Source organism: Entelurus aequoreus, linkage group LG07 (assembly GCF_033978785.1).
Source record: "Entelurus aequoreus isolate RoL-2023_Sb linkage group LG07, RoL_Eaeq_v1.1, whole genome shotgun sequence".
NCBI lineage: Eukaryota > Metazoa > Chordata > Actinopteri > Syngnathiformes > Syngnathidae > Entelurus > Entelurus aequoreus.
Window position 1 is genome coordinate 2,130,566 of NC_084737.1, and position 25,787 is coordinate 2,156,352.

General features: G+C 37.9%; 1 protein-coding gene across 3 annotated transcripts in view; it reads right to left on the reverse strand.

The window, feature by feature from the left end:
- Nucleotides 1-24,657, reverse strand: part of chchd6a (coiled-coil-helix-coiled-coil-helix domain containing 6a) — a 120,407-nt gene extending 95,750 nt beyond the window's left edge. For all 3 annotated transcript variants that reach the window (XM_062052343.1, XM_062052346.1, XM_062052344.1), the window contains exons 1-4: nucleotides 24,442-24,657; nucleotides 17,776-17,866; nucleotides 17,576-17,696; nucleotides 12,905-13,022 (exon numbers count right to left, since the gene is read on the reverse strand). In XM_062052343.1, the coding sequence (XP_061908327.1) occupies nucleotides 12,905-13,022; nucleotides 17,576-17,696; nucleotides 17,776-17,866; nucleotides 24,442-24,525 (414 nt within the window). In that variant the 5' untranslated portion in view covers nucleotides 24,526-24,657. The remainder of the gene's footprint in view (nucleotides 1-12,904; nucleotides 13,023-17,575; nucleotides 17,697-17,775; nucleotides 17,867-24,441) is intronic.
- Nucleotides 24,658-25,787: the final 1,130 nt, after the last annotated feature.

Genomic DNA, 25,787 nt, shown 5'->3' on the forward strand with positions numbered 1-25,787 from the left:
TTCAAGACTTACGGCACTGCACATCATAATGGCAAATACAGTTTTAATGTTAAAGGTCTAAAAAAACTATGTAGAACGTCCGGCGGGCCGGATTGAAAATCTTAATGGGCCGAACTTTGCCAAGGTCAAAAAAAAATCTGATCTGTGTCACTTTAGGGCAAATTTAGTGTGCAGTGTAAACAGTGCCATAGTTTATTTGCCGCCAGGGAGGCGAGGATTGCTGACTTAGGAGTGGCCTTGCACTGTGGAGGGTCGTTAGCCGCTGGCTCGGTCAAATTTGCAGGCTAGAATGTGTCATCAACATTAGGGATGTCCGATAACGGCTTTTTGCCGATATCCGATATTCCGATATTGTCCAACTCTTTAATTACCGATACCGATATCAACCGATATATGCAGTCGTGGAATTAACACATTATTATGCCTAATTTGGACAACCAGGTACGGTGAAGATAAGGTACTTTTTTTAAAAATTTGTAAAATAAGATAAATCAATTAAAAACATTTTCTTGAATAAAAAAGAAAGTACAACAATATAAAAACAGTTACATAGAAACTAGTAATGAATGAAAATTAGTAAAATTAACTGTTAAAGGTTAGTACTATTAGTGGAGCAGCAGCACGCACAATCATGTGTGCTTACGGACTGTATCCCTTGCAGACTGTATTGATATATATTGATATATAATGTAGGAAGCAGAATATTAATAACAGAAAGAAACAACCCTTTTGTGTGAATGAGTGTAAATGGGGGAGGGAGGTTTTTTGGGTTGGTGCACTAATTGTAAGTGTATTTTGTGTTTTTTATGTTGATTTAATATTTTTTTTTAAAATAATTTTTTAAAAAAACGATACCGATAATAAAAAAAACTATACCGATAATTTCCGATATTACATTTTAACGCATATATCGGCCGGCCGATATTATCGGACATCTCTAATCAACATGCATTATTACGATATAAACGATAGTATTAAGACCATATTGTCGGCAAAAATGATACCATTTATATTTATATATTTAGATATGGAGACAAAAATGGCTGTGTTATACCCATGTAGAAGCAGTACACATACTACTCGAAAGTATATCCAAGTTCCATTTGTATAGTACTGTTCCTAAGTAAGAAATAATGAAATAAATGGTAGGATGTGATCACAAGTGGGCAATACATTAACAAATTAAGGCAAAAGGTCAGGAAAGAAGCTCCTTTTCCCGCTTTAGCAGTCAGAGGCTGTTCCCTAACGCTGTAATAGGAAAATAATCTAATAGGAGTTGTGAGTGAATGAGAGCAAAGTGTATGTTCATATATGTATTCAACGCACAGGAGAGTGTAATTACAAGGCGCCTTTGGCATCGGCGCGTCTCGTCCTGTTGGACCAGTTGTTGTGTTCGCCATGTCCCTCCAGTGACTTCCTATTAGCAGCGGGAGTGTGCTGGAGTGAAGATAAGAAAGCCACTACAGCGCTGCCTTATCACGCAAAGGGAGGGAGCGAGGGCGGGGAAGGAAGGGAGAAAAGGTGCGAGAGGAGGAGAGGAGTCACGTGAACTGTAGGCCACGGCTGGTGTGTAAAACAAGCTCTCCTCTCGAATCAGCCCGCCACGCCACTCCTATCTCCAACTACAGGAAACTCTCGGGGTGCAATTTGCCGCTTGCACTGCACTGATAATGTGGTCTCCCGGGGCAGGAGGCGTGCCGTGATTGGTCGGGAGGGAAAGAGTGAGGGATAGAGTAAAAGGAGAGAACAATGGCAGAATGCAAGGAAACAAATGAAGAGGAAAATATATGGTCAGGAGAGTTGGAGACGGATAGAAGGAGAGAAATGGAATGATGACAAGAGAGTGAGGAAGGGATAAGAAGAAGTACTGCCATGGAATTATGAATGTAATCCAGAGCCTCACTGTGGGGACAATGTAGTGGCCTAGTGGTTAGACCAGGGGTCACCAACCTTTTTGAAACCAAGAGCTACTTCTTGGGTAGTGATTAATGCGAAGGGCTACCAGTTTGATACACACTTAAATAAATTGCCAGAAATAGCCAATTTGCTCAATTTACCTTTAACTCTGTTATTATTAATAATTAATGATATTTACACTTAATTGAACGGTTTAAAAGAGGAGAAAACACGAAAAAAATGACAATTACATTTTGAAACATAGTTTATCTTTAATTTCGACTCTTTAAAATTCAAAATTCAACCGAAAAAAAGAAGAGAAAAACTAGCTAATTCGAATCTTTTTGAAAAAATAAAAAAAAGAATTTATGGAACATCATTAGTAATTTTTCCTGATTAAGATTAATTTTAGAATTTTGATGACATGTTTTAAATAGGTTAAAATCCAATCTGCACTTTGTTAGAATATATAACAAATTGGACCAAGCTATATTTCTAACAAAGACAAATCATTATTTCTTCTAGATTTTCCAGAACAAAAATTTTAAAAGAAATTCAAAAGACTTTGAAATAAGATTTAAATTTGATTCTACAGATTTTCTAGACTTGCCAGAGTAACTTTTTTGAAATTTAATCATAATAAGTTTGAAGAAATATTTCACAAATATCCTTCGTCGAAAAAACAGAAGCTAAAATGAAGAATTAAATTAAAATGTATTTATTATTCTTTACAATAAAAAAAAAAAAAATTGACTTGAACATTGATTTAAATTGTCAGGAAAGAAGAGGAAGGAATTTAAAAGGTAAAAAGGTATATGTGTTTAAAAATCCTAAAATCCTTTTTAAGGTTGTATTTTTTCTCTAAAATTGTCTTTCTGAAAGTTATAAGAGGCAAAGTTAAAAAATTAATGAATTTATTTAAACAAGTGAAGACCAAGTCTTTAAAATATTTTCTTGGATTTTCAAATTCTATTTGAGTTTTGTCTCTCTTAGAATTAAAAATGTCGGGCAAAGCGAGACCAGCTTGCTAGTAAATAAATAATATTTAAAAAATAGAGGCAGCTCACTGGTAAGTGCTGCTATTTGAGCTACTTTTAGAACAGGCCAGCGGGCTACTCATCGGGCACCGCGTTGGTGACCCCTGGGCTAGAGTGTCCGCCCTGAGATGGGTAGGTTGTGAGTTCAAACCCCGGCCGAGTCATACCAAAGACGATAAAAATGGGACCCATTACCTCCCTGCTTGGCACTCAGCATCAAGTGTTGGACTTGGGGGTTAAATCATCAAAAAATGATTCCCGGGCGCGGCACCGCTGCTGCCCACTGCTCCCCTCACCTCCCAGGGGGTGAACAAGGGGATGGGTCAAGTACGTTAACTTTAACTTAACTTAATCATCTCTAACATGGGACAGAGCAAAAATTCATACACAACCAAACTAAGATAAATAAAATAATAAAATGAAACCATAAATAAAAAAGGTAATCTAAATTATGATCAGCATACAACATCATGACAAGTTTTCTTGTCAATCTAATCTGTACCATGAATTGATTAACGTAGACCCCGACTTAAACAAGTTGAAAAACGTATTGGGGTGTTACCATTTAGTGGTCAATTGTACGGAATATGTACTGTACTGTGCAATCTACTAATAAAAGTTTCAATCAATCAATCAAAAACCAAATTCATTTCATAAAGTCATCAATTCAGAACAAGATAACAGAATTCTGTAGTTTTTTCCGCCCCCCAATCTGTTTCGAACAAGGTATTTAGGCTTTTTCTAATCTTTTTTTTCTATGTATGATTCACCCAAAAGTCAAACTGTAGTTAACAAATATGTACTTAGTATGAAAGTAATTATTTTAATAGCAAATAGATATTAAATTAGTTAGACATTGAATATGACCCAATTTAGCAAACTGTCAATTAGCAAACACACTGAAATCTAAGTAAGATGAAATATCTCAAATAAGGTGACATTTGCTTATTTTCTGTTTGATAAGATCATTCTTCTCACTAAGCAGATTTTATGTTAGAGTGTTTTACTTGTTTGAAGTGTTTTGCTCCTAAATGATGTCAGTAAGATATTACAGCTTGTTGCTGAGATTTGATGAGCTATATTGAGTAAAACATGCTTGAAACTAGAATATCAACTGTTGCAAAGCTGTGTCATCAACACTCACAAGTATAAAACTACTTTTTCAAAGTAATAATTTCTTATTTCAAGCATGAAAAAAAAAATCATGACTTTGACACAATTGTGTCTCATATTAAAACAGATGACAGCCAAATTGACTTTGCTGTTGTATTTTCAATGAAACAATAGAAAATACGTACTCATATAGTAGTACAGTTATTAGTAAGAATATACTTATTTTAAGGTATTTTGGGGTTCATTGAGGTTAGCTAATTTTACTTGTTTTGGAAAGTCTTGACAAGCCAAAAGTTATTGTTCTATTGGCAGATAATTTTGCTTAGTTCAAATAAAATACCCCTCATTTTTGTATTTTTTTTCCTTGTTTTTGAACACTGACTTTTTGCCGTGTAGTTATATGAAATTTTTTTTAGATAGTACTTTTTTTAATTTAATGACAAATATATTTGACTGGTTGGAGGCCACAGGGAAGATCTTGGACACCAGGGTTTCCCACACATTCATTTATTTGTGGCGGCCCGCCACAAAAGAATTACGTCCGCCACAAATAAAAAAAAAATTTAAAAAAATGTTTTTAATTTTTTTAATTTTTTTTTTTGTCCTCTCCAGCTTCTCAGGCAAATCATATAGTTGATGTAGATGCCCATGTCGGCTGTTCACATTTACTTTACAAAAGAGAAGTGTAGGATACTTCTCTTGTTGCCTTATTTGTATTTGACTTTATTAAATGTATTTCTATTAGAAAAACAACATGTGTATATAAAAAAGGGTGCAAAGTCTGCAGGCAGTAGGAAACACATGGTTAAGTGTAGGGAGTAAAACTGATGGCAGTCTAAAGTTCAAGATTTTTGGAGCTCTTTGTTCAGTGGATCAGATGTTTGATGAAGCTCTGTGTCTATCTACCACCACTACTGTTTTCTGTTTATTTGTTACTGACTGTGGCAGGACACCTCTGCCTCTGTTTCACTTTATGTTGCTGGTAAATAATATGGTTGTAGTAGTAGGCTAAAGTTAAATTATTTAGTATGCACTAATTAAAGGGGCAGAGCTTTGAGACATTTTAGCTTTTATATTTTATAAGATATATTTTTTGTAAGAACCACACTTAATAAATATATTTCAGTGAATAACTTATTGTTCAAATCTGTATATAAATATGTACATAAAATGTTGTAATTATATTGTAAAATGGATGGATGGATGGCTGGACGTTTAAAACAAAACTGTTATTATTAATTAGTTAGTATACATTTTTTGAGCCTTTTTAGAGAAAATCAAATCATTGTAGTAAATTATGCAAATTACTCAATGATGTCATGTGACCATGCCCATAGCCACGCCCCCACCGCCACAGGTATCTTGGCAGTTTATGGGAAACACTGGACACGTTGGACAGACTATGTCTCCCAGCTGGCCTGGGAATGCCTTGGTATCCTTCGGGAGGAGCTGGACAAAGTCTGAGCTTGCGACCCGACCCCGGATAAGTGAAAGAAGATGGATGGACGAATATATTAATTTCATGATCGATTTATATGTTTAACTACCGAACATTATTAGTTTTCATTACTTGGTGTCATTTATATTCATGATGCTATTTTTTGTATTTTATTGGCCATGTTTATGTTATTGAGGCACAATGAAAAGACATGACAGTCAAAGTCACCCGTAGAATATGTGGTGGGTGGAATGAAGGATCTGATTGGTTGATCTGCAAAGTTCCTTAAATTGCACTTATTTTGGAATGTTGCCTATCATTCACAATCCTTATATAAAACAAGCACACGTTTTTTTTTTTTAATGCATTCTAACTCGTAAATAAACGTTAATAAAAGTCAGCTAACAATGAAGTCGTCTCCTGCCTACAAAGCACTCTAAAAACATCCAAACAACTCCATCTAGGTTTTATATACACACCGTAAGTATATATGTAACGCAGTAAAAGGCACATTCATAATAAGGTAATATTTACACGTATTGCTCATTTTAACCATACCGCGGCGGATTAATTTCACAGACATATCACAACCTTCGCTTTTCCCTTTAACGACGACTACTACTAATAATGGCAGACTTTATGAGAGGCAAAAATATAATAAAATATTCACTTAATGTACAATGTCTGCTCTCACTGGGATGCCGACTGATGGGATGTTCGTATGTTCCCGTTTACATGAATAATTAATCATAATCCACATGAAAGATTTTTTATTTTATTTTTTAACGGTGCCACAAATTAGCTTTTGTGTGTGTCTTTCTCGCCCTCTTCGGGTCTACGTTGAATGTCACAGATGACCAAATTCTCGGTTTATGGCCACAACCTCCTATTATCCAGGTGAGAGGCATGTTTTAACATCTAGCGTTAACTTTCACCAGCTAACAGGCAGTCATGATGCAGCAGCTCAGTATGTCAACACCGCAGCTGCACTAGCTAGTTAGCTTTCTGTGATCACAGTGCGGCTAAAAATAGCTTGTCTGCTTAAATCCTCATACCGGTAATAACAATATCGCTAATACTTGGTGAATATTCTGGTCACAAGATGTAGAACAGGAATATTGTTGGTGCTTTTTGGATGCATTTTAAGAGTGATTAAGAGGCTAAATGGATTACTCCCATTAGCACCATTGTTTGCCACCGACAACGAGACGATTATAAACAATTCAGGGTCTCTGCAGGTTTCATTTAATACTTTTTTAAGACCATAATGAAAATAATTTAAGACCATTTCACATCCATACGGACAGAAAAGTACAGACAAAGGAAAATCAGAGGGCCAGAATGAATTCTAAGTATATGAATTAATTCACTGCTCTTTCACTTGGAAAACAAAATGGTTGAACTAACTAAAAACATCAAAAGCCTCTCTATTGTAAACTAATTGACAAAAATATATTAGCAAACATCATAACAAATCCTTCAAATTAAATGTTTTCATGTAGCAACAACCAGGATATCAGCAATGGTAGAGGAAAGCACAACAATATATTTAAGTTAAAGTACCAATGATTGTCACACACATACACACTAGGTGTGGCGAAATTATTCTCTGCATTTGACCCATCACCCTTGATCATATTGTCTGTGAAAGGGACTGTTAGCATCTCTGCTAAATGGTTAACTTTTGCAGTGTTTTTGTGGCTGTCGAAATTGAGCAAACAGTTAAAAACATCTACAGTACCACTGTATCTGCACAAAGTTGTGAAAAAGAGTGCAGACAGAGCAATTGTCTAAAAAGAAACAAGGTGATTTTTGCTAGCAAGCCTTAAAACAGAATTTAGATGTAAATAATGTAGATAACATTTAAACTTGCCCATCTTATTTTGTATCTGGTATGTATTTTTACCTGTTTTTGTGACTTTTTTTTTAAACCTATTGCTAATAAACAAGAAGTAGTTTTTATTCAAGCATAACAAGATGACATTCACAAATCTTCCTTGCTTTCCTCACCCCACCATAAAGTGAGTGTAAACACTAAACAGACAACCTTTATAGCTTTTAATGTCAGTTGCTGTATAAACTTGAAGAAAAGATTAGGCATGAGAAGCTGACCTGAAATTATTGGAATAAATAATATGAATAATATATGAGAATGATGTTTTTTTTAATAGTTTTACTGCTGGGAGTACACTACGAGCACAGAGAAATGAGCAGGTGCTTACTGTATGAAATAGTATGATTTCCTTAGGAAACATCTCATATTGATCTCTTTTGGCAAGTGGCGCCCCTTTACCCACATAACACTCCTGTGGGCGGTTAAGTTGATCCTTGTATCGTTCTGGAGCCACAAATCGTTGAACTTACACTTACACGTCTTTATGCAAGTAATTCGGCTTTGCTGTGGGCTTTCGTTAGGTTTTTTCCGCTGCTATGCTAAGCTGTAACAACAGTTGAGAGCAATTTAAACCGGGCAGCACAGGTAGCCTGCTTTACTTCCGCTTTGCATTTACGTTATAGTGTCTTCAAAAATCTAAACATTAAAAAAGAAAGACTGGCTGTTTATGCATGTTTTAAATAAAAGTAACGTTAATAGATTTTTAAGAACTTTCTAAATTGTATTTAAGAAATTTTCGGAGATTTTCGACATTTAAGGCATTAAATTGAATTTTTTTTTTTTAATAATTAAATGTTTTATTTATTTAGCCTTTATTTAACCAGGTAAAATCCCATTGAGATCAAAGATCTCTTTTCCAAGGGAGACCTGGCCAAGAGGGCAGCAGCAAGGTTACATTAAAAACAGTAAAAAAACATATAAAACGTCAAATTTACATTAAAACTTGCTCACATAACACACGTGCACACAGACAAGGTAGACTGCAATCCTTTCACAGAAGCTTAAACTCGTTTAATGTAACAAGGGTTTGAAGTGTGAGATTCGATTGTAGGTTATTCTAAGCCTTCGGTGCTGAAAACCTAAATGCTTTCTTGCCCAGTTCAGTTCTTACTTTGGGGACGACAAATTGCATAACATTCATTGAACGAAGATTGTGACTTCCTTGTTTCTTTGTTTAAAAGACAAGATAGATAAGATGGAGTGATACCCAGAATGGTTTTGTAGATAAACACATACCAATGATTGAGGCGTTGAGCACATAAAGATGTCCAGTTAACTATTGAGTATAACACACAATGGTGAGTAAGGGGAGCGCAGTTGGTGATGATTTGTTGGATTTAAGACTTTTTAAGACGCCACGGATAGGGATGATGTTCGAAATCGGTTCTCCCGGTTGTTCGATAAAAAAAGAACAGATTCCATGGACTCGAATCCCTTTTTGAGAACCGGTTCCCGTTATCGAGGCCACTATAGTAAAGAAAAAGAGTTGGTTCTTTATTCGAATCCCTGGGAACGAATTCCTTCCCACGTACAGGAAATGCCCTGTGGGACTGCAATGTTATGCCCATTTGATGGTAGACTCTTACTGACACCTTGTGGCGATATGAAAATACTACACGTCATTAGGATGGGCTCTTACGGGTTGAGACAATTGAGAATAGACAAGTTGTGTTAGCTCTTACAAGCCTTGGAAAAGATAAGTCTGTAAGTAAACTGTTTAACTTGTTTATGTAACTCAATATTAAGGTGGAAAGTGTTTAAGTTTGATACTAAGATGTTTATTGAAAAACGATTTTTGTGCACTATTTCAATGGATGTTTTGAGGACTTAAAATGGCTGCAGGTCGTGTATTTCCACCATCGAAATAGTTTCAACACTCAGAAGTATTTGTTTTAAGATAGTACTGTATATTTGTGTGAAGCTAATATTTACATATTGTGTATTACATTTCAGTATGTTAATTGAATTACATAGCTTATACATTTGTCATTGTGTGTATTTCAGTTTAAAAAAAAAAAAAAACAGTCCAGTGCAAGACAAAAGTAAAGATAGGAAAAGACAAAGCAAGATCAACAACAATAAAGAGCCTAAATGGATTAATCTGCTTTGGATTGTTTGTTAGCTGTCTGCCAAGCTGTATAACCTCAACACGTATAGTGAGGGCCGAACAGGCAATATGCAATTATTGCCAGGCTTCGCTCTCATGTAAGGGGGAAGAATTGTTGATTGATGACTGTGGTGTTCTTAGTGTCATAGTGTGTGTAGTTAGTATGTTCCAATAGCAACAGAAGTGCACTTTTTGGAGAGCTGTATTATTTTCAGTTATGTGCCCAAGGGACTGATTTTATTTAACACTACATTATTATTTATACACCTATAGTGATCACAGAGACAGGTTGTTTTTGTGTTACTGTATATATTTGTTTTTTCTGAAAAATCCCACTTAATATACTTCGGGTAACAACAGTCAATATTTTTATTTTTATTTTTTTTAGGGGGGTAACAGTCAATATTTATTTGTTTATTTTATTTTTTTCTTATAAAATAAAAGTGGGCTTTTGTTAAACCAAATATTGTGTTTTTTTCCATATACAACAACCTATCTGGATTCGATAAGAGAATCGATAAGGAATCGGTTCGATAAGAGGATTCGATAATGGGCTCGAACGCGATAATTTCTTGTCAAACATCATCCCTAGCCACGGGTACCCTAAAAATAGAATGTAAAAAATACACGTGTTCTTGTCTCTCAGAATTTTCGACATTAAATTTGAATTGTTGGATTTAAAACTTTTTAAGACGCCACGGATACCTTAAAAATAGAATGTAAAAAATACATGTGTTCTTGTCTCTCAGAATTTTCGACATTAAATTTGAATTGTTGGATTTAAAACTTTTTAAGACGCCACGGATACCTTAAAAATAGAATGCAAAAAATACATGTGTTTTTGTCTCTCAGAATTTTCGACATTAAATTTGAATTGTTGGATTTAAAACTTTTTAAGACGCCACGGATACCTTAAAAATAGAATGCAAAAAACACATGTGTTTTTGTCTCTCAGAATTTTCTAAATTAAATTTGAATTGTTGGATTTAAGACTTTTTAAGACGCCACGGATACCTTAAAAATAGAATGCAAAAAACACGTGTTTTTGTCTCTCAGAATTTTCTAAATTAAATTTGAATTGTTGGATTTAAGACTTTTTAAGACGCCACGGATACCTTAAAAATAGAATGCAAAAAATACATGTGCTCTTGTCTCTCATAATTTTGAATGACAGGCAAATTTCCAAAATAAGTGCAGTTCCCTATTAAAACGGACTTGTGCTAATGACAAAATGTAAATGTGTACTTTTTTGGTTACATAGTGACATCTGGTGGTTGCTCCATAAGGCAACAATTCAGCTTAAGGATGATGACTGGAGTTTGGGGGCGATGTTGCGTAAAATAATAGTGGTTGTGTGTAATTGGTGTGTGTGTGTGTGTGTTCTGGCAATGCTTACTTAATGGGGACATCGCTCTGTTTACACAATCACCTTTAGGGGACCTCTGACGGTATGGAGACAAAAAAACATGTCCCCTAAAAGGAAATCTGTATGGTATCCATCCTTAGTTAAAACTAATATATTTTTCCAAAAACAAAATCTGGTTTAGTGTTCCTTAGGATGACATTTTCATACAGCATGATTATAAAACATTATTACCTTAAAGTATGATTCACATTTAGAATTGTCCATCTTTCTATATATGGTAGTTGGAGTTGCAGACAACTTCATTACTGCTAAATAGCAGTTTTCAGTAATGTCACAGAAGATGCAGGATTTGCTTGAACATTTAAAGGCCTACTGAAAGCCACTACTAGCGACCACGCAGTCTGATAGTTTATACATCAATGATGAAATCTTAACATTGCAACACATGCCAATACGGCCGGGTTAACTTATAAAGTGACATTTTCAATTTCCCGGGGAACTTCCGGTTCAAAACGCCTTTGGAGGATGACTTATGCGCGTGACGTCGCGAGGTCCACGGAAGTGTTTGGACCCTTTTGGACACAATACACAGAGCTCTGTTTTCTTCGACAAAATTCCACAGTATTCTGGACATCTGTGTTGGTGAATCTTTTGCAATTTGTTTAATGAACAATGGAGGCTGCAAAGAAGAACGTTGTAGGTGGGATCGGTGTATGCGGCTGGCTGTAGCAACACAACAAGGAGGACTTTGTTGGATAGCAGACGCGCTAGCGGCGAACTCACCTTGACTTCCTACGTCTCCGGGCCGCCGACCGCATCGTCGATCGCTGGAACGCAGGTGAGCACGGGTGTTGATGAGCAGAGGAGGGCTGGCTGGCGTAGGTGGAGCGCTAATGTTTTTATCATAGCTCTGACGAGGTCCCGTTGTTAAGTTAGCGTCGTTAGCAACAGCAATGCTAGGCTTCGACAGGCGTCGAATACACATTAACCGTGTATTTACATGTCCGGTGTTTGGTTCGGTGTCTCCTGATAGTAGTATTGTTGATCTTCTGTCTATCCTTCCAGTCAGGGATTTATTTATTTTGTTTCTATCTGCATTTGAGACAGATGCTATCACGTTAGCTCATGCTTAAGAGCTTCGTCGATGTATTGTCGTGGAGATAAAAGTCACTGTGAATGTCCATTTCGCCTTCTCGACTCTCATTTTCAAGAGGATATAGTATCCGAGGTGGTTTGAAATACAAATCCGTGATCCACAATAGAAAAAGGAGAGAGTGTGGATTCCAATGAGCCAGCTTGTACCTAAGTTACGGTCAGAGCGAAAAAAGATATCTCTTGAACTGCATTCTAGTCCGTCACTCCAACGTTCCTCATCCACGAATCTTTCATCCTCGCTCAAATTAATGGGGTAATCGTCACTTTCTCGCTCCGAATATCTGTCCCTCCATTGTAAACGACGGGGAATTGTGAGCAGCACTACCGCTTGTGACGTCACGCTACTTCCGGTAGGGGCAAGGTTTTTTTTTTTATCAGAGAGCAAAAGTTGCGAACTTTATCGTCGATTTTCTCTACTAAATCCTTTCAGCAAAAATATGGCAATATCGCGAAATGATCAAGTAGGACACATAGAATGGATCTGCTATTCCCGTTTGAATAAAACAAATTCATTTCAGTAGGCCTTTAAGTGGTGAAACTTCCTATAAGAGGACAGCTGTAGTGCTGTATTCTGAGGATCATGTCATATTGACTTTGAACTTTTTTTTTTTTTTAAATGGTCCTCAGTACAAATTTGTGTGAATTATGCAAAATGATTTAAATTTGGTCCCCATGAACCATATTAACTCTTTTTCCCCAGGGAACCCAGTAAAAATGATCAGCACATTACTTCATCAATCCAGAGATTTAAAGACGTGCATGAGCTAACTGGCCAGTGGCCATTTTACACCATTTTTTGTATGCCTCCACAACCTGTAGAAAGGCTGGTCCCCACAAGTCATGATCAAAAACTTGCTCCCCATTCAAAATGATAACCAGTATGTGTGTGTGTGTGTACCAATTGTTTGGTCTTCTCAGCGTCCTGGCGTGTTTGCTGTCTCTCTCTGGTCATTGCTTTAATAATCTCCTCCTTCCCTGTCTCAGTCTCCTTTAATATGCTCTTCTGGCGTTCATACCTGCATAAACAAACACACACACACACACGCATGATAAAGCTTTCATCCCCTGCTGGTCCTATTAAAGTAAGTTATGCCAATGCCTTCCAGCAGCAATTAAAATGCTTTCAAATGTTAGCTTCCTCCAGAGGGCAGCAGAGGCCAAATGTTAGCTTTTGCAGCCTAAAAGCGTAATATTGTTTTTAAAATGTAAAATTACTAGTGGAAAATAATAACATAGAAACAACAACCTTCAAATCAAGCGTTCTTCAAAGGTCCTTCACGTTTACTCACACATTTGACCATAATGACAAAAAAAATATCAGCCTCCCAAAAATGGCTGCTTTTTTAAAGCATGAGCAGGTAAGCCATGACAAAAGCTAATTTGTCGTGCAGTAAGATTAGGAGAAGCCATTAATGCTTCCAGTAAGTGTCATCATCAATGACTTCTGCACAGATGGAAAGCTACCAATCATAACAAAAGAACAATTGGAAGCAAAAGTAGCAGTTTCAAAGTAATAAGTTTTAAAATAGAGATTTACATATATGTGCATAAACATCGAGAATCCTAAACAGGTAGAGACAAATCTATTTATGGCAGTCATAATTCATCAGAGGTAGGCCGCCACACAGAAATGAATGTATGGGAAACACTGCTAATTAGCCTGTCCACCTGTGGGATGTTCCAAATAAGTGCTTGATGAGCATTCCTCAACCTTCTCAGTCTTTTTTGCCACTTGTGCCAGCTTTTTTTAAACATATTGCAGGCATCACATTCCAATTGAGCTAATATTTGCCAAAAATAACAAAGTTTTCCAGTTCGAGCGTTAAGTATCTTGTCTTTGCAAGTCTATTCAATTGAATAAAGGTTGAAAAGGATTTGCAAATCATTGTATTCTCTTTTTATTTACCATTTACACAACGTGACAACTTCACTGCTTTTGGCTTTTGTAATTAATAAAAAAAGGTACTATACTGCCTTTGAAAAATACCGGTTCCTTTTTTTCTTTCATGTACATGCTGCAGCGCTGCTGGTAATATGAACCGATGCGCAACTTGAGAGAGTAAACACACACACACACACACAGAGCACGTACAAGCAGAAACAGGGTGGAGACAGAAGAGGAAGAATGACAGAAACTGCAATTCTACTGGTTAACAAAGAGGGTGCGCAAAGCGCAATATTGATGGGTTTTGGCATGGAAACTAACGATAAAGGCGAAGCTATAAACACAGAAGCGCTACTCTGCAAACAGTGCTTTAAAACATGCCTTGCCAAAAGTGGCAATACTTCAATCTTAAGCAAACATTTAAAGGACAAGCATCCAGACCTTCACAAGGAGTATAAAGACTGACAGGTAAGAATGTAATTAGCGTCCCTATTGTGCCCACATAGACGGCACATACAGCTAATTGGCCCTTTGGTAATAATTAACGGCGTCAAAACTGCCCATGTAGCAGCAGTAAGCAGATATTAACAGTATATGAGCAAGTAGATTAATAACCAATTTTCTACCACTTGTCCCTCATAATTTTGATAAAATAATAGGTGTATAAATGACACAATATGTTACTGCATACGTCAGCAGACTAATTAGGAGTCTTTGGTTGTTTACTTACTACTAAAAGACAAGTTGTCTTGTATGTTCACTATTTTATTTAAGGATAACATTTTTCTTCGATTGCAATAAGAAACATATGTTAAATGTACCGTCAGATATTTTGTTAAAATAAAGCCAATAATGCCATTTTTGTGTGCCCCTTTATTTAGAAAAGTGTCGGAATACTAGGGGTGTAACGGTACGCAAAAAATTTGGTTTGGTACGTACCTCGGTTTAGAGGTCACGGTTCGGTTCATTTTCGGTACAGTAAGAAAACAACATAATTAAGGCTGCAGCTAACGATTATTTTTCTATCGATTAATCTATAGATTATTTTTTTCGATTAATCTATAGATTATTATTTTTTCAGATTAATCTATAGATTATTTTTTTCGATTAATCTATAGATTATTATTTTTCGATTAATCTATAGATTATTTTTCCTTCTACCGATTATTTTTTTTATTTAAAATGAAGATGAAAAAATAAATGTAGGCCAGTTTTTTCAAATGGCATGGCTTTTATTTACAAAAAAAAAAAAAGTATGGCCACTCAGTCAACATTGACAACAACATGACAAAATATTCTGTAACAATGTAAACATTTAAAACTTTTAACATTTAACAAAATTAAAAGTATCTTATTTGCTTTTTAATGTGCAAATATAAAAGTAAACATCCAGCGCAAATGTTAATATTCTGCAATAGTATAAGCATTTCAAAAGTAAAAGTATTGCTTATTTTGCTTTAAAATGTGCAAAAATAAAGATAAACACCCCAATAAGTTTTTCAACTTGTTTAAATCGGGGTCCACGTTAATCAAGAGCTGGACGAAGTGGTTGGGGAGAGGGAAGTCTGGGCTTCCCTGCTTAGGCTGCTGCCCCCGCGACCCGACCTCAGATAAGCGAAGATGATGGATGGATGGAAGTTGTTGCTCAGATTAAATAAAATGACAAAACTTTTCTTCTACATATAAAAAGTGCAACATTAAACAGTTATAAGTCAACTCAGCCTCAGATTAACTTTTCTCCCCTCCCCCCCCCCCCCCCCCCCCCCCCCCCCAGCCTGCTAATTTGGCAGTAAGAGGTGGGAGCTGTTTGCTCGTCTTTCTTTGTGAAGCGATGTTTACTTGGGGTTGGTGACGCTTCAAATGGGTTAGCATGTTTGACGTGTTGGCAGAAGCATGCCTTACCGCTGCTGAACAATGTCGGCAAACCTCCGTCCTCCGCACCGCGCAGCCATAGTGTTCCCAAACGGGAGATCTTAACGAGGCAGGAGGGTCTTCCAGCTCTGGCTTTTTATTTGTTGTAGTAGCCCGGTCGTTGCTAACATGCCGTGTGTTGTGCCTCGGTGTGCATTGTTTACACAACGTGCGCTACGCTACTTAATATGTCCGTGTGGAAACTCGTTCGGTACACCTCCGAACTGAACCGAAGCCCCGTACCGTTGTGCTGCTATGACAGACCATTTCCGCTCGACACAGTGTGCATACAACAATATTATTAGGCCGTTTATTGAAATACTCCCACACTTTTGACCACTTTTGGCGTGCTTGTTGCCCCTCGCTCGCCACCGCTCTTCTGCTTTGCGCTCCGCCATGACGGTAGTGTGACGTAAATATGCGATGCGTCGACGCACAAAAACGGCGTCGACGTATTTACGTAATCGATGACGTCGACTATGTCGACGCGTCGTTTCAGCCTTAAACATAATATACATTTTTTGGTTATTTATTTACCAAATTTGTAAACAATGGCTTTATCCTTTTAACGTTGGGAACACTATAATAATTCTGCGCACGTTAATCACATTAAACTGACTCAAGTTGTTGCTCAGATTAAATAAAATGACAATGGATGGATGGCATTTGGGAAGCCTGTAGTTGATTTTTTATTATGTAAATGTTATATTTTTATCAACATGTGATAGCAGGGACCCTGCCATTCAAAACTAGGCTGCTGCATTACTAATGATTAATGTAACTATAGCTGAAAAAATAGTACAATAGCAATAGGGGAGACTATTCATCCCTGAACACCATGGAGTTCATGTAGGCTTAATGATGCACTACATTATTATATCAACTATCAGAGACAGAAACTCTCATTTAACATGATGTCCTTTTTTGCTGCTTCAACACAGCTCAATCAACACAGAAAAAGGTCAAGTGAAATAACAGACAGACAGGGCTTTGCTGTCCGTTAACACACATCGCAAAATGAGCTAACGTTTACGCTAAAGCGAATTAGCTTTCCTAAAGCCAGGACTGCGAGCGAGCTGAGCTGCCGTTTAGGTTTCTAGAAGGTCACGGGCTCATAGTGATGTTACTAGTAGTTGACTGGGAGGTGTTTATTTCATTTGGGGAGAGTCCGCTGCCTGATGCTTACCTGCTAAACAACTATCTGCTCATCACCAATGCTGGAGCACTGACGACATGCGCTCTGAATACACACTGCTGATTGGCTGTTACCGCTCTGAATACGCACTGCTGATTGGCTGTTACCGCTCTGCGTGTAACCAATCAGATGTTGTGTGGGTGGGACAATGCTGGGTGCTGTGTAGAGGACTGACAGACAGAGGCCGAAAGCGGAGCAGCTTGTTAAGACTTTAGCTTCGGCGGCTACTTAATATGTTCGTGTGGAAACTCGTTCGGTACACCTCCGAACCGAACCGAAACCCCCGTACCAAAACGGTTCAATACAAATACACGTACCGTTACACCCCTACGGAATACATTTGGTACCGGTACCAAAATATTGGTATCGGGACAACCCTAATTGGTACACATGTCAATGATTGGTAGCAACATAGATTTTTCTGAATTGAACTGAGGTGGTTTCTATATTTCAGTAACAGAGATGGTCATTTTTAAGTGTTTTAAAAATGATCAACCTCTTGCAAATTTCCCCTAAAATATTTTGTTTTAAAATTAAATAAATGGCCATGACAACAGTAAGGAATACTTGATACTCACTTCCTCTGTTCCTCCTTGACTTTAGTGGTTGTTTTGCTAGTTTTTGGCGGGGCGCTTGACTGGGCCCGCTGCTGTGGGCTCTGTTGGGGTCTGGTGCTGGAGCTGGCACTGAAAGAGGTCCCTGAAGTAAAGAAAAGAAAGCGTAAATAAATACATGAACTTTAAAAAAAAAAAAAAAGACCAGCTAGGTGTAAGAATACCTGTGTCTTTTTGGGAGCTTGTGGAAGGTGGAGCATGTGGTGGAGGCATGTTGGCCACACCCTTCATCCTCTGCAGGACATCTTCTGAAAGCTAGAGACGAGGATGAGGAGAACATGGAACATTTTAATGTGCAGCCTGCTATGAAATTATAAATTGGGGAGTGGCTGAACATTCAGAGCAGAATACTTCTGCATTTACTTCTTCACAATAAACGTGTCTGCATGGACATAGGAATCAGATTGTTTCAGTGATATATAGCAGTGTTTTTCAACCTTTTTTGAGGCAAGGCACATTTTTTTCATTAAAAAATACGGAGGCACACCACCAGCAGAAAACGTTAAAAAATGAAACTCCACCAGGTCGTCGATCCTTATTTTGAGTTTGTTGGTGTTTTCCTGTGTGTAGTGCTTGAGTTCTTGTCTTGCGCTGTTATTTTGGTGGCCCTTCCTGTTTTGTTGGTGTTTTCCTGGAGCAGTTTCATGCCTGTCTACGACTCACACACGCTTTCTTGTTAGATCTGCTGCTATTTGAGCTTGGAAATGCGGAAACCTGCTGTGCTGTTGGATGTAGCAATAGACGAGGCGATAAACCAAATCTTAACTTCTATATACCGTAATTTCCGGACTATAAGCCGCACCTGACTATAAGCCGCACCAGCTAAATTTAGGGGAAAATACAGATTGCTCCATATATAAGCCGCACCCGACTATAAGCCGCAGGGTTTTGATGTGTAATTAGCGTAGTATATAGGGGTTCCTGCTACCACGGAGGGGATTGTCGGGACAGAGATGACTGTTTGGGAACGCAAAGCGTCCCATTTATTAACAATAAATCTTTCAATCATTCAATCAAACTTTCACATCTTTGACATGGCGAACAGCATTCATGCAGAGTACAAATAATACAACGGTGCAAAGTAATACAAAGTGCTCGCCTGTACGTTATCAAAATAACCAGCCTACCGGTATATGAAAAGTCAGTCTTTAATCATTGTGTCATCGTCTTCCTCCTGCGTACTAAAACCACCGAAATCCTCTTCGTCGGTGTCGGAGAAGAACAGGCGTATATAAGCCGCACCCTTGTATAAGCCGCAGGGACCAGAACGAGGGGAAAAAGTAGCGGCTTATAGTCCGGAAATTACGGTATTCCCGGCAAACATCAAAAAACGCGATAAATGGATCGCGGCGATTTGTCTTGAACGATGGAAACCTACGATTTACACAAGGATATGCAATGAACACTTCATATCAGGTATGTAAACAAACTATTCACCCCTGATTTGTTTCACTCTGTAAACAGACAGTAGGCTCTTCTGTGTGTGCTTTTCCTTACCTTGGTCATGAGAAGAAATCGATTATTGTTTGGAATCTGCCATATCAGCCCACCATGCATAAAACCTGCTGTAAAATACTTGTAGGCATCCAGACCTCTTGTATGCCTTAAGGTCCTTTCCAGTGTACGGAGATGGTGAATCGACGAGGTAATTATAAATGTCTGGATATGAGAGATCAGGCAGGTCGGCTGTTGCAAAATGCTCAGGTGATTTTAGCATGCTTCTCGGTAAAAGGTACGGATCCGTTGTGCCAACAAGGTTCAACTTCTCACGGTAACGTTTCTTGGACTCTTCATCCAAATGCAAAACTTCATTGGATAGCAAATCAGCCATAATTCGGATGAAATCGGTGAAAATGTAGCGCAGAAATCAAACTGAATCTGTACGAACACGTAGGAACGGGCTGACCGGTTGACCGGCAAGATGGCGGCATAACACAAAGTCACGTGATAAAATCACGTGACTGCAAAGCCTCTATTCCCCGCACCTGCTTTGTGTTAGCAAGCAAGACTATTTAAGTTGTTGCACCTTTCTTTGCGTGGACATTGTTGATTGTCATGTCATGTACGGATGTACTTTGTGGACGCCGTAAGTTTTTGCTGTCGTCTAAAATTTGTTTCTGTTTACTTTGTAGCCAGTTCAGTTTTATTTTCGCTTTGCATAGCCATTGCCTATTCTTTTCCTTTCGTTCATTTTTGTTTAAGGCAATACATACCTTTTTACCTGCACACTGCCTCCTGCATATTGGGATCACAACAAACCGTCCTCGTCTCACCCGACACATTCCGACTTTTGCAAAGCAATCAACTACCTGCTGCACCTACTGACATGGAGTATTACGTGGTTACCCCGCCGAGCTCTACACAGTACAGACACTAAGCAACGGCACATTATTTGCAGATTATAATTGTTGATTTGCAAAAATTGTTTTTGGACCAATTAGGTGAAGTTGCGTCATTTCCACGGCACACCAGACAATATCTCAACAGTGGTTGAAAAACACTGATATATAGACATGAACTTAAATGTTATACATGGGTATAATCCATACTTGCCAACCTTGAGACCTCCAATATCGGGAAGTGGGGGTAGGGGGTGGGGGGTGGGGGGCTTTGTCAGGGGTGGGGGTGGGGTGCTTGGGGGCGGGGTTATTTACAGCTAGAATTCACCAACTCGAGTATTTCATATATATATATATATATATATATATATATATATATATATATATATATGTATGAAATACTTGACTTTCAGTGAATTCTAGCTATTATATATATATATATATATATATATATATATATATATATATATATATATATATATATATATATATATATATATATATATGTTTTATTTACATATAAATAAAAGAAATACTTGAATTTCAGTGTTTCCGGTGGCTATCCATTAGATGGCAGTATTGTCCTGTTTAACTTCTCCGTTCATGATGAGTATATCATTTCGGCCACCGTGTTCAATGGAGAAGTCTGTTCTACAAAATTTACAGGCAACATACACCTTCCCCTTCGAACTGTCCTGGATCAACTGAAATTCTTGTTTCCATTCGTTTTGGAACTTGCAAGCGTACTTCTTCATCTTGCTCGTCGACGGCGTCGCCATGTCTGTGATTTCCTCGTTCTTCTGCTTCGTCTCCTTGTTGTGTGCGCAGTTGTGCACTCTACTCTCTAAAAGCCCTAGATGTTATGACGTCATTGGGCAGGCAAGCTGTTTATATTGTGGGAAAGCGGACGTGAGAACAGGCTGTCCCCACTCAGTCTCAGGTCCGCATTGAGCTGGAAGGGGCGTGGCCTCCAGCTCCGGCTGAATACCGGGAGTTTGTCGGGAGAAAATCTCTGCCGGGAGGTTGTCGGGAGAGGCGCTGAATACCGGGATTCTCCCGCTAAAAACGGGAGGGTTGGCAAGTATGGTATAATCAATTATCATGCAACTATTGTCAACTTGTCCAACAAAACTGGGTGTATACGTTGTACGTTTAGCAATGTGTTTAGTTTACAGTATGCCCACACTTTCAGGAGCACATGAAGGCACCGCTGTCAGAAGCCATGCGCCACACCAAACTAAAATAGGCAATTTATGGTAAAACTGGATCGCGGCAACAAACATAAAGCTGTCAATCGTGAAGCAACATTGAAGGATAAATGGCATGTTGTGATGTCGTACCTATCAATGCTTAGTTTATGATATCTGTTAGAGACGGCTGTGACTAGACAACAAACACCTCAGAGTTGAGGCTTGCTTGAAGCATTTAAGTTCCATCTTAAAACTCATTTGTATACTCTAGCCTTTAAGTAGACCCCCCTTTTAGACCAGTTGATCTGCCGTTTCTTTTATTTTCTTCTCTGCCACCCTCTTCTTCGTGGAAAGGGGGGGGGGCACAGATTCGGTGAGCACAGATGAGGCGCTAGCTGTCCAAAGTCGGCACCCAGGGTGGACCACTCATCTGTGCATCGGTTGGGGACGTCTCTGCACTGCTGACTTGTCTCCACTCAAGATGATCTCCTGCTGGCCCCACTATGGACTGGACTCTCACAATATTATGTTAGATCCACTATGGACTGGACTCTCACAATATTATGTTAGATCCACTATGGACTGGACTCTCACACTATTATGTTAGATCCACTATGGACTGGACTCTCACACTATTATGTTAGATCCACTATGGACTGGACTCTCACAGTATTATGTTAGATCCACTATGGACTGGACTCTCACTATTATGTTAGATCCACTATGGACTGGACTCTCACACTATTATGTTAGATCCACTATGGACTGGACTCTCACACTATTATGTTAGATTCACTATGGACTGGACTCTCACACTATTATGTTGGATCCACTATGGACTGGACTCTCACACTATTATGTTAGATCCACTATGGACTGGACTCTCACACTATTATGTTAGATCCACTATGGACTGGACTCCCTCACTATTATGTTAGATCCACTATGGACTGGACTCTCACACTATTATGTTAGATCCACTATGGACTGGACTCTCACACTATTCTGTTAGATCCACTATGGACTGGACTCTCACACTATTCTGTTAGATCCACTATGGACTGGACTCTCACACCATTCTGTTAGATCCACTATGGACTGGACTCTCACACTATTATGTTAGATCCACTATGGACTGGACTCTCACACTATTATGTTAGATCCACTATGGACTGGATTCTCACACTATTATGTTAGATCCACTATGGACTGGACTCTCACACTATTATGTTAGATCCACTATGGACTGGACTCTCACAATATTATGCTAGATCCCCTATGGACTGGACTTTCACAATATTATGTTAGATCCACTATGGACTGGACTTTCACTATTATGTTAAATCCACTATGGACTGGACTCTCACAATTATGTTAGATCCACTATGGACTGGACTCTCACAATATTATGCTAGATCCACTATGGACTGGACTCTCACACTATTATGTTAGATCCACTATGGACTGGACTCTCACAATATTATGCTAGATCCACTATGGACTGGACTCTCACACTATTATGTTAGATCCACTATGGACTGGACTCTCACACTATTATGTTAGATCCACTATGGACTGGACACTCACTATTATGTTAGATCCACTATGGACTGAACTCTCACAATATTATGCTAGATCCACTATGAACTGGACTCTCACTCTTATGTTAGATCCACTATGGACTGGACTCTCACACTATTATGTTAGATCCACTATGGACTGGACTCTCACTATTATGTTGGATCCACTATGGACTGGACTCACACTACTTTGTTAGATCCACTATGGACTGGACTCTCACACTATTATATTAGATCCACTATAGACTGGACTCTCACTCTTATGTTAGATCCACTATGGACTGGACTCTCACACTATTATGTTAGATCCACTATGGACTGGACTCTCACTATTATGTTGGATCCACTATGGACTGGACTCACACTACTTTGTTAGATCCACTATGGACTGGACTCTCACACTATTATATTAGATCCACTATGGACTGGACTCTCACAATATTATTCTAGATCCACTATGGACTGGACTTTCACAATATTATGTTAGATCCACTATGGACTGGACTCTCACAATATTATGTTAGATCCACTATGGACTGGACTCTCACTATTATGTTATATCCACTATGGACTGGACTCTCACAATATTATGTTAGATCCACTATGGACTGGACTCTCACAATATTATGTTAGATCCACTATGGACTGGACTCTCACAATATTATGCTAGATCCACTATGCACTGGACTCTCACAATATTATGTTAGATCCACTATGGACTGGACTCTCACACTATTATGTTAGATCCACTATGGACTGGACTCTCACTATTATGTGAGATCCACTATGGACTGGACTCTCACAATATTATGTTAGATCCACTATGGACTGGACTCTCACAATATTATGTTAGATCCACTATGGACTGGACTCTCACAATATTATGTTAGATCCACTATGGACTGGACTCTCACTATTATGTTAGATCCACTATGCACTGGACTCTCACAATATTATGTTAGATCCACTATGCACTGGACTCTCACAATATTATGTTAGATCCACTATGGACTGGACTCTCACAATATTATGTTAGATCCACTATGGACTGGACTCTCACTATTATGTTAGATCCACTATGCACTGGACTCTCACAATATTATGTTAGATCCACTATGGACTGGACTCTCACAATATTATGTTAGATCCACTATGGACTGGACTCTCACTATTATGTTAGATCCACTATGGACTGGACTCTCACACTATTATGTTAGATCCACTATGGACTGGACTGGAGTTTTTTCTTGCCCTAATTTAGGATCTGAGCCCAGGATGTGGTTGTGACTTGTGCAGCCCTTTGAGACACTCGTGATTTAGGGCCACATAAGTCAACATTGACATTACTAAAAGGTGGGGTTTTAGTTTTAATGCGGAGTGTAAAGTGGGCAAAAACCACGCCGAATGTGAGAGATCCGCATGTATTCTTGTGACATGCATTTGTTATATTGCATTTTTATCTTAATAAAACAAAATTAGGACAACATTTCCAGATTCTGCGTTTTCGAAGCCGAGTCTGGCCTGGCGGGTAACAAAAGCGATGCGGCTCGAATATCACCCTGACACCCCTTTGCATCCTCCATGCTGATACAAACACTTATTTCATCTACTTTTAGCTTAAGCGAGCTATAAAAAAGAGATAAATAATGTCAACAAAGCATACAGATGTATCGTATAAAGTTAGCGCCTCAACAAATGCTAGCAGGCTAAATTAGCATTACCTTGACTCCACGAAGGATCCTGACTCTCTCCTCGTCGTCTACACCAAAAGACACTTTTCTGGTCGTACTTTCCCCTGAGCCCATTGTGAATAATTTAAAAAAAAGCGTCGCTACAAATGAGTTATCTATTCCGTGTAGGGAAAGGTTTCCTTTTCTCGACTAACTTGAAATAGTGAGTGTGTTCTGCCCCAATGACAGAATGACGAGGGGAACGAGGTTGCCAGGTTCGCCTGTATTCCCCCTTCACAATATTGTACATTTTCACCCAAGGAAATCAAACAAAGAGGAAACTAAAATATTATTTTGAATTTATTTGGTGCAAAAGTTTGTAAAAAAAAAAATGTATTTAAATACTTTTTTGGTGTATTTTGTCGAAAATCAATAGAGGTGTTTTATACGCACACATGGCAACCATCGTGGTATAGACTGATACTGAATGAATGCAGCTCTATATGATTGCATATTGTGTTGAATATTAATATTTAACACAAAAATAATACAATAAAAATACTAATTTACATACTTTTAAAAATGTTTTAAAATGTTGTTGTATTTATTTATTTTATCTTTATTTATTTTACTGACTATAATAAAGGTGAATTCAATAAACTGTATAGGGATGTCCAATACTGGCTTTTTGCCGATATCCGATATTTCTATATTATCCAACTCTTAATTACCGATACCAATATCAACCGATACCGATATAAACCGATACCGATATATACAGTCGTGGAATTAACACATTATTATGCCTAATTTGGACAACCAGGTATGGTGAAGATAAGGTTGTTTTTTTTTTTTAATTAATAACATACAATAAAATAAATACATTTTAAAAAATTATTGAATAAAAAAAGAAAGTAAAACAATATACAAACAGTTACATAGAAACTAGTAATTAATGACAATTAGTCAAATTAACTGTTAAAGGTTAGCACTATTAGTGAACCAGCAGCATGCACAATCATGTGTGCTTACGGACTGTATCCCTTGCAGACTGTATTGATATATATTGATATATAATGTAGGAAGCAGAATATTAATAACAGAAAGAAACAACCCTTTTGTGTGAATGAGTGTGAATGAATATATATTCGTATATATGTTAGATTTTTTTATAGCTTTTTTAGTCTATTTATACCTGCATTGTCCTTTCCATCCTTACACTTTCCATCATTGTAACTGAGCTACTGTGTCGAACAATTTCCCTTGTGGATCATTAAAGTTTGTCTAAGTCTAAGTCTAAGTCTAATGAGTGTGAATGAGTGTAAATGCGTGTAAATGGGGGAGGGAGGTTTTTCGGCTTAGTGTAGTAATTGTAAGTGTATCTTGTGTTTTTTGTG